General features: G+C 48.6%; 1 protein-coding gene across 12 annotated transcripts in view; it reads right to left on the minus strand.

Moving 5' to 3' along the window:
• Window positions 1–17315, minus strand: part of Snap25 (Synaptosomal-associated protein 25kDa) — a 294533-nt gene that overhangs the window by 67552 nt on the left and 209666 nt on the right. For 6 of the 12 annotated variants that reach the window (XM_077680842.1, XM_077680849.1, XM_077680851.1 and 3 more), the window contains 3 exons: window positions 13506–13547; window positions 1845–1893; window positions 347–464 (listed from right to left, as the gene is read on the minus strand). In XM_077680842.1, the coding sequence (XP_077536968.1) occupies window positions 347–464; window positions 1845–1893; window positions 13506–13547 (209 nt within the window). Of the gene's footprint in view, window positions 1–346; window positions 465–1844; window positions 1894–2907; window positions 2957–13505; window positions 13548–17315 lie in introns of all 12 variants that reach the window. The other 6 variants (XM_077680848.1, XM_077680850.1, XM_077680852.1 and 3 more) reach the window with 1 other exon arrangement.

Consider the following 17315-nt stretch of genomic DNA (forward strand, 5'->3'; position numbering starts at 1 on the left):
GTTTTCGACGCCATCACGGGCAGCCAGTTGAATGCGAGAGCTTTCTGCACAGGTCAATAACTTGCGGATCCCAGCAGTGTGGCGAAAGGCCTGAAGTGCAGCAGATATTTTCCAGCAAGTACAAACAAGAATAATGAATTAACCGAATTTATGCGACGGAGCAGTTTGAATTGAGCGGCTTTAAACGCATTTTTTTTAAACACAGCGGGCCAACCAAAATTTTGAAATTTGTTCGAGTTAACCGAAAGTTTCAATTATCCGAGTTTGAATTTTCGCGGGTCTACTGTACACTTTACTGTACACCGTACACGAGGAGGTATAAGGAGTGAAACGGGGCGGCGCTCACTTCTGGCAGGGGCAGACGCAGATCCCGCAGCACTTCTCCATGCCGGTCAGGTTCTTCTCGGCTTCCTTCATGTCGGCGTTGATCTTGTCCATGTCCTCTTCGATCCGATCCAGTTGCTCTGCGCAGCGCAGCGAGGGGAAGCGAGGCACCAGGGAAAGCGTCATTATTGCGCGCACACGGTGGCGGAGCGCGGTTAATTAAGCGTGGCACCAGGTCGTGTGCGTGTGTGTGTGTGTCAACCCTTGCCAACGCCGACGCGCATGCACGCATCGGGACAGTGTCCTAGAGGAACTTTCTCTCTGATCTTTCCGACCGGAGAAGGTTTAAGTGGGAGAGAGATGTGCTCAGGACATTTAAGAGTACCAGCTCACCGTACCGAATACAATAGAGAGTTTTAGAACTCTGTATGCATGCTCCGTCTGTTACGCCGTTAGCGTGTTGACCGGGACCAGTCTGGGCACTTGCGCATGCGTTCCGGTATGGAGGATTAGTTCCGCCTCTCGCCATGCCCGCGCATTCGTTACGGTGGGGTGCGCTCTCGTCGCCGTGCCTGCGCGCGCATGCGCAGTCGGGTCCCCGTCAACACGGTAACCACGGAAGAGACGGAGCATTCGGAGTGCCAAAACTCTCTAATGCCGTCTGCGTTTACGTCATTACCGGTAAGAGAAAAGCGCAAAACGTAGACTTTGATATGACTGCAAAATTAAAGGGACCCTGCAACCCCTTCTGTCAGCTTTGCTTCTAAAGCTTAAATGCTTGCAGACCGTACCCAACAGATACACCCAGTACTTGCAATACGGGGTCACAAAGTACCTCAGCCAGAAATTGCTGCTCTACGCCCACGGGGTAACTTGGAAACCCGCTCTAAAGACTTTACTCGCTTTTCCAAGTATCGTCGTTTTTCAAGCACTCAAATGACGTCATTACATTGATGTGCGGCTATGGGCCACTTCCTTTCTGTTGCAGCAATAAACGCATTCGATAGGCAGTTAAAAAAAAAAAAAACAGCCACAAAGCAAAGCAGAAGCGGAAGGCGGATAGTTCTGCTGCGACGATCAAATCGCGCAATGCCTCTCCGTGCTGTTGATAACTGTAGCTTTAAAAATGCTTCCAGACGCGAAGGAAAAAATGAAAGCGTTAATAGGAAGGGTCGCAGAGTCCCCTTAATCTCCAAGCACACAGCTCGCTTACAAGTTTACGCGACACTCTCACCGAGCAGGGCGCGGACTTCTATAGCTTATCTGAAGCAGGATAAAAAACGAATACAATCAAAACTGCGGCGTACCATTCCAATCAGGAACCTTTTGTCAAGAAACCTCCTCGGGAACATCCTGATGTAATTCTTGCCTCCGCAGCTACAGCGCTGTCTAGCAATGCATCACCGCAAGTGGCAATTAACGTTGCCACATTAGGCGCAGCGTGTAAATTTAAATAATGCTGCCGCGAATTATCCGTTCACTGTAAAAATAATCTATTTAAATTACTCTCAGCCCCTCACCGCCTTGCTTGTCGAGTTCTACTATCGTTTTGATGCCAGTTTCTTGTGCCTGATTTTTTTTTATCACACGTAATACGATGCGCACAACCAGACGCAGTGAAAAAACAGGGGTGGTGAATTTAAATGTGTCGTCAGCATTCAGCGCAACGTTGCGCGTTAATCGTTTGAACAAAGAACACAGCAGATGCATTAAGTAAACACAGTGGGTTGTTTTGTGCGGTGCACCGTGGTAAGGCAAAAAATTCCGATACAAGTGCGTGTTGTGCGATTCCCGCCAGGTGACAGCAGTGTACGGCCCCGAATTCCCGCGCAGGCGCGAATGGGGTTCCACACAGCCGAGGACAAAGATGGCGGCGCAGTTGGGTAAACGCATTCCATAATGAACAAGCACAGCGTCACCGAAAATAAAAACAACAAAAAACAAAGGTAAAAAACGTATGCAACCGACCGGCGTGAAGAGGGGAAAACAAAAGCAGGGTACGGGTGCAAAGAGAGTGCGGCGAGTTCGGTTGGCACGAACGGTGCAGGCACGGTGCAGGCACAGTGCGGGCACAGTGCAGGCACGGTGCGGGTCCGGCGAGTGGCGAGCAACGCGGTGCGCAGGTGGTCGTGGGCAGGCAGAACGCAGGAACCAAGGCGCCGCAAAACGAAAGCATGGAAAGAAAAAGAACACAGGAGAACGACAAAGCGCTTGAGAAACACCGAAGAGAATAAAGGTTTGACACAGCAGCGTCTGCAATAAATGCCCCAGAGTGTTTAGTTTAACTGCCCCTTTCAAACCGGTTGCTCCGAATCGACAATTCCATTCAAGAATTGCTATATATGGACTCTAGCGCATTTTTGCAAACGCCGCTGCGGGAATACGAAACTATGCGAGAAATGGCAACGTGGCCACGTAAAAATACTGCAAAACCATAACGTAATGGGCAAACTAGAAAAATTTTCCCCCAGAGAAAGAAAGAAAGAAAGAAAGGAGGGTGTGGAAACTGCGGAAAATGCGTGCAGGCGAGAAGCAGGCCGACGGCGGTGCTCCCAACAGCTGCAGTGGTTGCTTCGTTCTTACCTCCTTGTTCGTCGAGAGCAACTAGGGTTCGTATTCCAGCTTCCTTGCTCTGATAGAGAGATGATCAGTCGCGAGGGGGAACAGAGGGGAAGGGGTACGTGGCGGAGGAGAGGGGTGTAAGAGGAGGCACAGTGAGTTTCATTACAGCATCTTCGAGGGGAAGAAGACACAAAAGAAGCACAGAAGGCATTGGACACATGGCACATAATTAGAGACAGCAAGGCAAAAGGAGCGAGGGAAATGGAAAGAAGCAACCTGCAACATAAACGACTGCCCTTTTAGGGAACAAAGTTGCCGTACTTTGTAGGTGTTACAGTTTAAGGATGTACTTTTGGATAGCCTAAAACTTTCAAGTGCAAGGAGGAACTACAGGAAGGGAACATGAAGGCCACGAGGCTTTTATAAGAACAAGCGCTAACTAACGGAAGACAGCAAAGTTAATGGTAAAAATGTCTACATTGCAATAATTTTGCACAGCGGAGAAAAACGCAGTTTAGTTTGCAGATACTGTGAAGCAATTATTCACAAACATTTTTCACTGAGTGCAAAATGAAGATTCGTATTTGACAAAAAAGGCACAAAAATATGCTCGCGAATGAGCCCGCACAACTTTGTGCTTGGGCAATCCTCCCGCACCAATAACGGTCCTTAATGTTTTTCTTTTTTTTTCTACCCTCGCATCTAAGGCACCCAAAGTGACACAAGATTACTAGACATGCGCTTTTTATAAAACGGAAGGCTCGGGAACAATTGCCACGATGCACACAAACCAGCAAGCGAATTGAATTCGCCAATATGGCGGCGTACTGGCGGCGTCACACTCACGCAACGCGCTTGTTTCGTTTCATTTCCGTTATTTTGGCAGTTAACGAGTACCCGGAGGTATACTTTCTACCTTCCAATGCGTGATACATTGTACCCATTGTGTGATACATTGTGATCTTTTGTACCCACGTGCGAAAATCCCTCCAGGGGATTGCAGTACCCATAAATAAATAAATAAATAAATAAATAAATAAATAAATAAATAAATAAATAAATAAATAAATACACCGTTTTTATACCTGTTCAACTAGGTATAATTTCCCTGTAGGTATAGGACTCAAAAAGAGCGCGCCAAAAGACAAGAGGAAAAAAAAAACACGTTTCTTAATCTTCTCCTTGCGGAGTACAGCAAATTACTGCCTACTTGGCAGAAGAAAAAAAAAAACACCCATCATTACGGAAAAAACAATTTCGCCCAGAAAACAAACACACCAATGCACTGAAGTGCACGCAGCATTAACTAGATTAGCCGGTGAGTGAAAACGCACGACTCACGAGGCAACAAAATGGCGAGACAGATGATAACGCCAGCGAAAGAGAAAGATTGACGACTCGCGAGATTACGCTCGTCACCATTATCTACGCGCCATCACCGCAACCGGTGTTCGCGAGGCTCTTGAGCAGCACACGCAAGCTCCGCTGCAGTTTAGTTGCGCGCGCACTCTTTTACACGTCTACCCCTCTCGGGTCGTGCGCATATCTGTTCCCCAGGCGCGCGACAAACTCATTAATCTCGGTCGCGTTTCCCCGAGAGTCAGTTGCAAATGCATCGCAGCTTACTTCACCGAATAATGGATTCCTTCGGGAGAGAGGTTGTGCGCGCGTCGGGGCTCGACGGAGTGCTGTTCCGCACAAGCGCGTTACGCGCAAATTGAGATTTGTCGACGCCAAAGGGTCGTACGGTTCCTTTCTTTCACTGTTGTTATGATACCCGCAAGGAGGGCGCAAGAAAGTCAAATGGCATTGAGAGTGCATCTTCAAGTTCAGAAGTGCATTGGTGCGTCGTGCAGGGGTTACTGTATTTGCACGATTCTAACGCGCCCCTTTCCTTTTTTTTTTTTTTTTTGCTAAAAGTAGCCTTCAAATTTCCGTGCGCATTACGATGGGGCGCAAAACCGAAATTGGCTTTCCAATGTTCACCGCTCTACTTTTATTGCTCACTGGAGCTGGATTCGGAAGGCCGTAGTTGCGTGCGTCAAGATAAAATGTCTTCGTTAAGGTACGTGGTGTCATGTCTTTTACACCTGCAGCGCGGTATAATCGGCGCCAAAATATTTTTTCTTTCGAATTTTTCCCTACCAGCGCATCACTATCGAGGGCGCCTTATAATCGCGGAAACACGGTATGCAGGTCGCTCAGCCTCAAGGACAGAATATGGAAGCACCACAACGCTATAGCGGGCAAATTGCGACAAATGTAAATCCCGTTTCGCAATCTCGTTTCTCTGAGCGGATCAAGGTAGCACCGGAGCTCCGCGAAGTGTACGCAATGGTGTCGGACAATCAAGAATGACTATGTCAGCGCCCCTCCTATTATAGCGCCCCACGCACTATAGGCGCAAGTTTTCAGTGACGCCTTGTTTTTTCACCTTGATTTTCTCTTTTGCGTATCCTGAATTATTTAAGGCCTGCTTTCATGATAATAAACAGTTGCAGCTTGCGCTTCACCGCGTTAGTCCTCAACTTTTTTTTCGTTTTTTCCAAGACGCATTTCGGTTGCCAACCGCTCTTTCACAGTTCTAAAGGTTCAAAAGCGCACTTCCAAGCTTTGCTGAGAGCGCAGTTGCAAGTCGCACGGGCGCCGATGTGCAGACTTCATTCTGTTCTGCGGTTGGTTGGAAACCGACTGCGTCCTCGCGTTGCGAAGCCAAAAGAGACCGCGATAACCGAAAACGGAAAGGAGCGATGGTGGGTGGGTAGGGATGGAGGGAAGAGTTACAAACGACGAAAAACAAAACCGTTAGGCTTCGACTAGCAGCTCGTTTCGTATTACGGATACAGAGGACGAAACAAGTTATGTCACTCACGGACGGCGAAGAGGGGTGCTACGTAACATTTCGTTCCTGATAATTAAGTGCGCCGTTGGGGAAGTCGGGCATTACATGGCTTGGGGGAGGAGGGGCGTCGAAACAGGGAAAGAAACACAAGAAGTACACTTCCCAAGGAGTGGCTATATGCGAGTAAGTAAACAAAACAAAGCGCGTTTTTAACAGCTCTTGTGGACGAGTACGCGATCGGAGGAAAAGGAACACTAAACATTGCCAAGAAAGTTCACGGGTTAACAAAAAAGCGCCTGCGGAGGAAAATTCCTGCCATTTAAAGAAAAAAAAAAAGAAACACGGAGAGAGGGCATGCTTACTTTTGGCTAAACAAAGGCCCTCCTTATCGGCTGTAGGGAGACGGGCACCTTCATAAAAGGAAACCTTGTTGAGTTCCGGTAATGGCAAGTAGCAATATCACCGTCTTTCCTGCTCTCATTTATTTTTCCGCGAGAGAGCGTTTCCTCGAACCGCTGCCGATGAGCTGTCGGGAAGTCAAATTCCGAAAGCAAACCCTCCACCGCCAATAATCACACCGTTACGGCCGGGTTGCGCGCTGGTCGACAGGCCCTGCCAAGGCGCACCTCAAGTCCTGGATTCTCCAAATCTTGGATTTGAATCTGGTATTCAAATTTTAGATTCAGTGGAACACTAAGTTTCGCGGCCGATGCTTCGAGTCGGAGAAACTCGTTTCGCGCCGAAATTAGCATATAGAGCAGCTTCGTACGCCTCCGCGCGCTGCACGGCTCTTCATTTTGCGCACCGTTCGAAATGAGCACGGCTGCGTTTGCTATTAGATGCGCTTTCGCCAGAATGTACATAGATTTGGAGCTTTTTTTCAATGACGAAAAGAAAGCCATAACTTGCCCAGGGCTAGTACAACAAAGCCTGGCTGATTGCAGCTCCCTTGGCTACCTTGAGAAAAAGCACGCCCAATTTACCACGATTCGCCCGAGGAATCCAGCCACATCATCCTGACCCGACGACGATGAAGGCTATCATTAGTAGAGTTTGTAGTTTCATTTCCGCTTGTTTTAAATTTCGCCATCATTTCCATCACACGCCTTGTCGACCTAGCTATTTACTCGGACGAATTACGTCTCGCCTTTGGTGGCTACTCCTTTCAAGTGGTACGTTTACATACATTTTAAGGAAGTCGCAAAGAGTACCAACACCACACAAAAAACAACGGCTGACAACCGCCTTCCTGGCGCACTCGCTAACTACTGACATCACGACCCATTTCATGTAGGAACGCCACTCGGAGATCGTCATGCCCGAGACACACGACTCGATTGATTTATTGCTTGATTGACTGATTGATTGACTGATTGATTGATTGATTGATTGATTGATTGATTGATTGACTGACTGACTGACTGACTGACTGATTGATTGATTGATTGACTGATTGATTGATTGATTGATTGATTGTGAGGTTTAACGCACCGACGCTACACAGGCCATGAGGCACGCGCCGTGGTGGAGGGCTCCGGATTAATCTTGACCACCTGCAGAGTATCTTTAACGTGCCCCGAAATCTCGTACACACGGGAGTTTTTGCTTTTCGCCTCCACCAGAAAAGCGACCGCCGCGGCCGGGAATCGAACCCGCGTCCTTGTGCCACACGAATCGATAGGGCTGAAGCTAAGAGCACCCGCTGTGGGTTGGCGCGCGGTCTCGTTAGACACGGCATACAGATTTTAAAGACCTTAGTGTCAGATGCAGCTAACCGGCATCCAAACGTCGACATCGCCGGACACAATTACGTGGAACGAAACTTTCAACGAACAATGGACCCCCAGAATTTGCGTTCACCTACTCCCGAATAGCGCCGACGCTGCGTTCTTTCCGAAGCATTTGGGCGGCTCACATTATACCACCCGTTAACCTCACAGGAAAGAAACGCTTTTCCACGAGCAACACCATTTTGCTCACCACGTGTGCTCAAAAGCGCTGAAGAGCGCGTATACAAGCCACTTTTGGAGCTTCGGCGGGCTTGAACATTCAAGAAAAATCTTTCCAGCGTCCCTCAACAGCCGGCCGTCAAATCCGCATTACGAAATAAGGACCCGAAAGAATTGGTTTTCAAACACACATAAAATACCAAGCTTCTTTGCCCAAGCACTCTCGGGCACCGAAAAGAAAAAAAAAATGGGGGGAGGGAACAGCGGAGGGGTAGAGGGTGGACAGCGCGTAAGACGAAAGCTTATTTGAACCAACATTTGTTTTTTTCGGCTTCTTTGCCCCTCTGTCGTCCCAAAAGATTATTACTGAAGAGAGCCGGAATATGACCCGCGCGAACGGACGACAGTGCTCCCCGAAGTCCAGCTCAATTTGGACACAGAAATGCGCCCATAGTGCGGAAGAGACTGCGACGAGGCGTCGCAGAATCCGGGACTTGAATAGTGCGCATAAATCTCGAACGTTTGGCCCGTCGACTCGACTAGAGACGACCAGAGAAGTGGAATTGAGGGGAGAGAGTGGGGAATAAGGACTGGGACCGTTACCCAGAAGTGTCAATTTGCAGAGTTTCCACTCCAACGGCTTCGAGTTTTCGCCCCGATCCTCGGGGACATGAAGATCTTGACGCTGCCGAACCGAGGAGCTAGACAAACGAACATCATCATCTAAAAAAAAAAAAAAAAAAAAAAGAGGGGGGGGGGGGTGGGGGGCTACACGAAGTAAAAGAGGGTTAGAGAGCTAGAGAAAAATAAAGAATACTTTACGTTCACAAAGGGAGCCTACGCGCCGAACCAAAAGAACCAACGCAATTCCCGAGGACACTTGCTGAATGGGCGACCGACGATCGTTTTCACTACATTCTTACTTTTTAACTGCAGAGCTGTCCGGAACAAAACTAAAAACGTGGAAACAAGAATAAGAATAGGAGAAAAAAAGCGCATCGCCGAGGTTAAAGCCAGTCTGGAAGTTAAAGCCGTCCCAGAAACGGAAATGCCGCCGTCGAAGCAGCAGCTCACAAACCCGAGATGTGGTCGGTCGTCTGCGAACGCGCGCGACGAACAATGAAGTCGAGGAGGGAAATAAAGTGCGCACGACCGACGCTTGGCGTCGTTCTCGTCTGCCGCCATTTTTTTGGGGGGAGGCGCGTACTATGAACCACTTTCTTTACCCTACCACGCTCATTCGCTTTCCGACGCAGCGCAGACGACCCCTCGTCTCGGCGTTCCTGCAGCCAGATTCAGGTGACGGTAATGGGCCGTTAAAATAGAGCCCCACCGTCATTAATGGAACCACCGACGAAACCATTATGGCCTTTTTTTTTTTCTTTTTAACGTGCCGGTTGAACGTGGGTCGGAGATAAACTGAATAGAGAGAGAGAGAGAGAGAGAGGGCGGGTATGGCGTATAAAAATAGTACGGAACACCTGAACGGGGGGCGCAGTCATACTGGATTAGGGAGAAGTATTCGGACGTTCGTCGCGCCTCTCTCCACGCTTCCATTCCCACGAAAGAACGCATTCGCCGCGTGCCTTTTCGTAATCCTCGGCTCTAAATGCGCATTTTGAATCCCTCGTTTAGGGCGGCACGCGCAAAGGGGGCGGCGGTACTTCGGCTGGGCCTCTCCCGGCGACATCTAAATAAACTGACGAAGTAAAAAAAAAAAAGAGGGAAAAGAGGTCACGGCCCAATAGTTGTGTCGGCCCGTGCGACGCCGTTCAGCCGCGTCGAATCGTTCGGGCAAGAGGAGACATTATTAACCGATTTAAATGGTAATGGAGGCCATACGGAACCGACAATGCCCTTTTGAGTTCGTGATTTATACCACCGATAATGCAATGGGGATGGCGGGGGGTGCTTAGGCGGTCTAGTATATATGGCTATATTAATGCACTGTCAGAGAAGCGGTTCGAGAGCAATTGTCAGTTGTTTTTCGTTTGTCTGGTGTTTTGGCACAAACATTTAAACAACAAGGAAATGGAAAGAAAATATTATACGGGAGAACTTGTTTTCGCAGGAAAATTTTGTTTTCGTGCCCGAGGCATCCGACCAGAGTAAGTGCACTTCTCGCGTTTTTATACCCGGTGTCTTTTTGTAAATAAAAACGTGCATCCAATTCCATTCGATTCTTTTCCGGCAAAATAATTTGACTACAGTAACCTAGACAACAACAGCAAGAAAGGAAATGTTCGAAATGGGACCGTGCAATGGTGGAGTTCGATAACAATGAGTTCGATAACGATGAGTTCGCCAACGGCGACTCACTTTCGTACGTTCTTTTGTAAACCTCTGACATACGAGGGAATATTTATGCATCCTTTGTAAGTGCGTGTTCTTCTCGAGTTTCTTAGCCCGTACCGCCCTTTGTTGTCGCTAGAAGCAACAGAGAGTTCGTTGAACCATGTACAGCGGCACCGACTTGGCAAACAAAATAATCGTCCGCGACCTCGCCGCAAACAGGATCAAATTGTGTTCTGTTCTGTTCTTTGCATCTTTTTTCGGAGTTCAGGCCGGGCGCCGAAGCCGCACTCCTGCAGTCTACTACGGCTCGTCTCGCAATAGTGTCGTGTCTGCACCAACCCCCGTCCCCCTCCAATAGCACGACCCGCAGTGAACGCGTACTAGCGCAAGACCTAAGATGAATATTGATGGGGAAACCTGTCAGCGGAGTAACGATCTCGGAAAAATACGTTCGACGTCCCATAAGGCTGCCGAGGAGAGTTCAGCGGTTTTTACGGATAATTTATTTTCTAGGAAGCTTTGATTTTGCAACCGGTGATGTACTTAAAGTCACGAACCTCGCTTGAACAAGTTTTGATACGTCGGCGGAGCTGTTCGGAACACCGCTTAGAACTCTCCGTACGCCAGCACAATCGTTTACGAATTGGCCCAACTCACTAAGATCAATTTAGCTTGTCGTGTAGACCTACTGTATATGCACTACACTCTTGAGCTGGCTGGCACCAAGCTTCCATGGTAAATAGGTCCTGCATTTTCTCCCTTTCTACTTTGTGCCCGGAAGCACTGTGGGTAGTACAATAATGCCCAGCGCATAGCCATAATTTGTTCTCCGCACAATACATACTTCTTATGGCTTTCGTACTTTGTTATTTAATATTTATTACGTCTTTTTAAGCGAAGGCCAACCCGCTGCGCATGCTCCGCGCCGACGCGGCAGCTGAGGCAAAGCTTCCCGGGAAATCTTGGACGGCATTGGCTCAGGCCGCAAAACAGGACGGACCTCTTTACCAACATTACATGCGCGCTGCCGACGCCGGACTAAATATAGATGAAAAACCCGCCCGCATCTTCCCACGGGGGCAACTCGAGTAAATGCGTCGCAGAGTGGTGGGGGTATCGCGTGAATGTTGCGTAAATGGGTATGGTTTGGGAATGCTTAATTGTTATTTCGTCTTTATTACTCTTATTTACTGAATGAAGGAGAAGCGAAGGCAAGGAGTGTAAAGTTAAAGTCTGTCTTTATTGCTTGGTGCCGTCAAGCAAAGCGTCCAGTCAAGCGATAGCCAAGCAAAGACGCCCTTGACTGAATTCCGAACGCGCGCTCCGCCGCTTATATACACACCGCCCGCGTTCGAGGGAGAGGAGTACGGGGGAGAGACGCGCATGCGCACACTTCCGTACACAAGCGCGCGAACTTTCCACGCACCCACCACGCCGTTATCACGTGTACACGCCCTGCCGCCGTTACAGTTGAGCGCGACGCAGCGCACGGGTAGCTACGACGCATGCGCGCACAGACGCGCTCCCCCCGCACCGCCGCAGCTGTTGTTGAGAGCGACGGAGCGCACGGGGTACACGCTCTCCTCCCGCATCGCCGCACCTGTTGTTGAGAGCGAGGAGGGTACGGGGGAGAGACGCGCACCTGCGCCTCGACGCGACGCGCATGCGCAGTGAGCGTGTGGAAGGCGCCGACAACATCGACGAGTGACATCGCGAGCCTAAGAAATGCTCCGCATTTAAAACGCGCCTAGGGCGACGCACGCCTCGGAACAAGCGGCTAACGTCATGCTTTGTTCCCGAAGCTAGATAAACGAAGAAATTTCGCTTCGTTACAACATTTATTACACTTGTCTTGGTGTTCGTTCCGCCGGTTTTCGCTTTGGTTGCTAAGTCAGACAGAATGCCCATGCAGTAGACCTCGGTACGCGAGAACTTTCGGCCGCTTTTGTGTTAATTTGAGCACCGACCAAGACAGGCCAGGCCGCAACCGCTGAACATTCGCGCTGGACGACCTCGAGCCGTCGCCTACAGTGTGACCAAACCCCGCACAACCTACTTTGTTCCGGCACCTGTTTCTCAGCCGGCCGGGCCACGCCTGGACACTGCATAATAATGACACTACGGAGACGGGGCGCAGTGCAGGACATTTTTGTTTCGTAGTTTGTTTTCACTCCTACCGCAATTCTCATTTGTCAAAACAGGCGCGGAGGGCTGTTTTGGGCACGCATTCCTGACGCGGATGCTACAGTAGTGGTACACAGTGGCAGCCCGCTCATGTTGCCACAGTATGTTAAAAGGACAGTCGTACGAAAGCGTGACGGTCATTTGACTCTGCTGTCGAGGAAAATTCACATCCAGGAGGTTTTGCGCGTCGAAACATCGAGCTTACGAGGCGTGCCGTACAGTGAAGGGCAACAGATAAGTTTAGATCACCTAGGCATCTTTAACGTGAGCCGAAATCTCGACACACGTGACTTTTCGTTTTTCGCCTCCATCAGAGAAAAACGGTAGCCGCATTGGGGATAGAACCCGAGTTTGTGGGCTTATGAACGCAGCGCCTTGGTTAATGAGTGCGCTCTCATAGAGGATTAGTAGAGCATTGCAGGAGTGTACAGGTTAGGCAAGTAGTAACAGAGTATTACACGAAGAGTAACTACTTCGATTACACTGCCCAGCTTTTTGTTAGGTAATACAGCGGGCCCAGCGCATATGTAAGCGGCCTTCACCAATTTACCTCGACGACTCGCAGCCCCAAAAAGCTCAACACAGAACGAGCCCAAACGAGAGCAGTATATATACACACAAATAAACAGCATCGTGGCATTTGTTCCCAACCTTCCGTTAATTGCGGACGCAAGTTCCTCAGACAAAAATACACGCATTCCTAAGAGCTAGTTTAGGGTGCAAAGATTAAGTGGCACACGCATACAGAATACATCCGCGTCCTTCTGTTTTTACAAAAAGTGTGTCAAAGGGGTAAAATATTGAACGCTCTTAAACGAGCACAGCTGAAATTCCTCCGTTTACAGCTACTTCAACAAAAACTAGCGAGGTCGACAATATAACAGTCCGCCTTAACATTCCGACGAAAAACAGGGCGATGTAGGAGCCAAGACAAATACTGGTAACCTGAAAGCTCCTTTTTATCCTTCCTTATGTTCGCCTAGTTTTTCGTAATAAACGTCCCAACTCAAGCAGCTAGCCCGAGTTCAAATTTTACACAGGCATCTTTTACCTAAAGCCTGCGTGCGAGAAATTTTTGCCACACCCAGTCTCAGTCTCGTTAAGCTCAGTCTCGTTCCGCACCTGCGATCTAAGGCTACTAGCAGTTATTCCAGGGATTCGTTGTTATAGCGCCAATACAGCAACTACGAAGCGTTCCTAGGGGCTGCGCCGTTACGGAAGAGCGTAAAAAGAATTGCAGGATTCCGCTGTCCCGCCACACACAGACCCCGAGCAGCTGAAAACAGCCAAGTACACGCAGACAAACCACGAAGAGAATGGAAAGAGGAAAAACATCGCGAAAAACTCACCTCTTCGCATAACGATATCATGTTCCGGGTCCTCTCCAACGACTGCGAGGGAGAAAGGAAGAAAGAAAACGTAAGCACACGTTAGAGCGACGAAACGAACACCCAAAAACACAACTCTTTGAACGTCTTTTTTTTGTTTTTGTTTTTTCCCTGGGAGGGGTTACCCGAAGGTTTATTTACGCTCACATTTCTTCATGCATTTGCTTATTGCTTACCGAAACTATGCGTATTTTACTCACCCGCTCACATATTTACGCTTTTATCTTCACGTTTTCCAAACAACGTTTTAGCGAAAAATGCTCACCCCGCAAAAACACACAACCGCCCCCCCCCCCCCCCCCCCTGCATTAGGAGTAAGTTATGCAAGCAGGCAAAAAGGCACACGAAAAAGGTAAAGGGCTGTTGAACGACTGCGCGCGACCGTTTCTGCCAAGTTCAGAAGTTAGCCCCCTTAAAATAAAAGAGCGCTGCGTGACATGATTAAGCTATAACAAGACCCTGCTGTCGCGTGCCGTGTGAACACGCGAGTAAAATTAGCGGCTGACGGTAGCTTCACTCGGGTACGACTGCAACGCAAAACGACGTTAGTGTCGAGACACAATGCAACACTGGAATGGATCCATTCCGGCCTGATTGAATTAAACGATAAACAATAGCCTCCACGGTTGAAACGGATCTCTCCTCATTAAATGCAATTAGACAGTCTGTAAAATGTTTTTTTATGTGCGGACTGAATGCAGCGGACCAACAACGGTAGTTTAAATCGCGCGGGTGAGCCCCGGGTCTTTGTAAATAGCGTCAGATTGGTTAACTGAATTGGTTAACAGAAAACATTTGGTTCACAGAAAACGCCGATTTCTCACACACAAAGTAGGCCGTGGGCCAAAACACGGTGTGTGTATTATATGGCAAACGATAAAACAAGAAAAGCCTGACTGCTTACGGTCGCTCATCGCACAATTACTCTTAGGTAGCACTGAACCGCGGAATCTGACGTCAATCGCAAGCCAAACCTTCGCAGTGGCCTTTCACAGGACGAGTGCGTGACCAAAGCGAAGTTTAGGTGTTCCCGTCAGCAAAATACGAGGAGGAATATTTCGATGCCCTGTCCTAGTCATTAATTCATAGCAACAAGGCGCACAGACCTCCGTCGACATAACACCCAACTCCCCTGAAGTTACACGCACCCCTATCGTCCAGCGCCTCAACCAAGAAATCACCCACTACTATCGAACCCCGCAACACACCTTCTCCAATCATCTCACATCTTTAACCCAAAGCCCAGAACACACACTCAGACAGATCCATGGAGGCACTTCTTCTCACCCAAATCCACGTTTAATTACTATTCCCCACACAATTCTCAGCTCAATGTAAATTCTCCCAGGACCTTGGAATCCTGAAGCACGTAATAATCGACTGCGCAGAGAATCCAGACCTACCACCCCAAACCCCCCCTCCCCTTCCTGAGCAGCGGGAGGCACTGCTGTCCAACTTAGGTCGAACTCCTGCCTGCGACCAGGGACTACGGCAGCCTGGACAGCACATGGGCTCCTGGACTGAGGAACCGCTATCATAATACTGATTAATCTCTCTCTCTCTCTCTCTCTCTCTCTCTCTCTCTCTCTCTCTCTCTCTCTCTCTCTCTCTCTCTCTCTCTCTCTCTCTCTCTCTCTCTTTAAAAACACAGTTCGCGGGGGGGGGGGGGGGGGTGGGGGTGGGGGGGGGGGAGGGGATGAAGATGTGTACGAGCCGGACATAACCAGAAAAAACGAGTTAACCTTGAACAAAACACCGGGCAGCGCCATGTTACTCGGATGTGCGAGAAGGCCCCACCCGACGACGTTCGGGCTGCGAACGAGCTCCTCGGATGACCGGAAATTAACGCCGGACATGACACCTCCAGAACGCGGACAGTTTACAGAGAGGCAAGAGATCCTCAAAACTAATTTGCCCCCTTCCTTTCTCGGGCGCGAGGAGTCGAGAGGAGCGCATGCAGCAGGGACAATGCCACCGCCAAAGAAATTAGGCACGCCGCGAAAGGCCCATTACCGAGCTTAATTAAAAGCTGCATGGCGCCACAATTCACCCACTGGCCACGGGGGAAGGCGGCGCAAGCCAAAGGGAGGGGGAGAGAAAGAGAAAGAGAGAAGAACGAAGGAAAAAAAAAACTAAAGAACTACGATGCGATCATCAGAAATTAACGTAAGACCGACATTTGAGGGAGCAGCAGCGGCTCGCTAAAATGGGAGTATGGAAAAAATAAAATACGGTGAACGGTATGAGCGCCATAAACTAATTTAAGAAGCGAAAAGTGGGATAAAGCAAATTGGAGTTACAAGAGGAGTGGACGGCGGATCTGGAGCGAAATTAAGACCAGAGGGTGTAAACTTCAGAGCCGAATGGAGTAAGCAAATTTCACAGAGAGAAATGCCGCAAGATAAGCAAGTGCAACGAAATCCGGAGCGGAACGCGCGGGTGCGTGAAGTGGAAAAGAGTAAGTCTATTAAGATAAACGAAGAAAAAGTTATTTACGGGAACTTTGCAGAGTGCCGCACCGAATGCACTCAAATATGCTTCGACAACGGATACAAGTCGACTTACTTAAAGACAATACCCGAGAAAACTAAAAAATAAGTGCACGTAGTGAGCCGGGCTGCTCCGTTCGGCCCGTTGTCTTTAAAAAAAAAAATCCACCGCTATAAGTTCATGAACGGCGAGCTCGAAAGCTACCGTTAAGTATGTTTCCAAGCACACAAAAACAGCGGATTATAAAACTGCAGCAGACAACACGCCAGCAAACTACGGTGCGAATGATTTATTAAACGGGGACATTTATTCCTCCGCCCACCGACGTATGCAACCGCTGTTCGCCACACGCGCTGGAGCTCACAAGGGACATTTATTACGCATAATTTATTTTAACTTCCGCCGGGGACTACTTATTACGCATCGGCTAAGTTAGAAAAAAAAAAGCAAGAAAAAATTAAGCCGATGCTAAAGCAATTGTTCCCACGAGGGGTTTTATTACAGCACGGGCTTTTGCTAACGTGGTCCGAGTATCAAATTATAACGGACTCAAAGAAAGCAGCTGTAAAATTCACTCGTTGTTTCGCTTCTGGGGTGAGCGGTTGAAGCAACTGTCGCGTGCGCAGAAATTAATGCAGAACCATAAAGCAAAAGACGCGTATACAAAGGCGGACTGCGCAAGTAAGCCCACCTCTCAACTAAAACTTGAAGAAAGGGAAAGAAAAAAAGCTGGAGTTGATTCCTCTGTCCTAGGAATCGGTAAAGCACGAAAGTGAAATGTGCCGCGAAATCTGCGGCTGAGCATGATTTACGGGTCGGCGGCTGTCTTGTGGGTGTGCTTGGCGAGCGACGTCCTGCTGGAGGGTCGCTTCGGCAAAGGTGTACTGGCGTCATTTCCGTGAGGCATATGACGCCAGTGAAATTTTGGGGTATCGCGGCATAAGACACTTTTGTGTTAAAATATAAAACCCCAAAAAACAACCCCAAGTATACCGTACTCTTTAGTATTAAAAGTTGCTTCCCCGCAAAAAAGACCCTGTGTGCAGGAGTGCACCCTTTACAGGACGCCTGTTTGTTGAACTGGCGTCATTTCCGTGACAGATATGACGTTATTTAAATCTTTGTGTATCCGGGAACAACACACTTTCGGGTTAAAATAAGGAAATAAAAAAAGCCACAAATACCGATAGAGACAGAGAAAGATATATAGAGGAGGGAAGTAAAGAAAAAGAAAGGAAAATGATAATATATATATATATATATATATATATATATATATAT

The sequence above is a fragment of the Haemaphysalis longicornis genome, unplaced genomic scaffold (genome assembly GCF_048455015.1).
Source record: "Haemaphysalis longicornis isolate Haplotype H1 unplaced genomic scaffold, Haemaphysalis longicornis Haplotype H1 scaffold_8, whole genome shotgun sequence".
Taxonomy (NCBI): Eukaryota; Metazoa; Arthropoda; class Arachnida; order Ixodida; family Ixodidae; genus Haemaphysalis; species Haemaphysalis longicornis.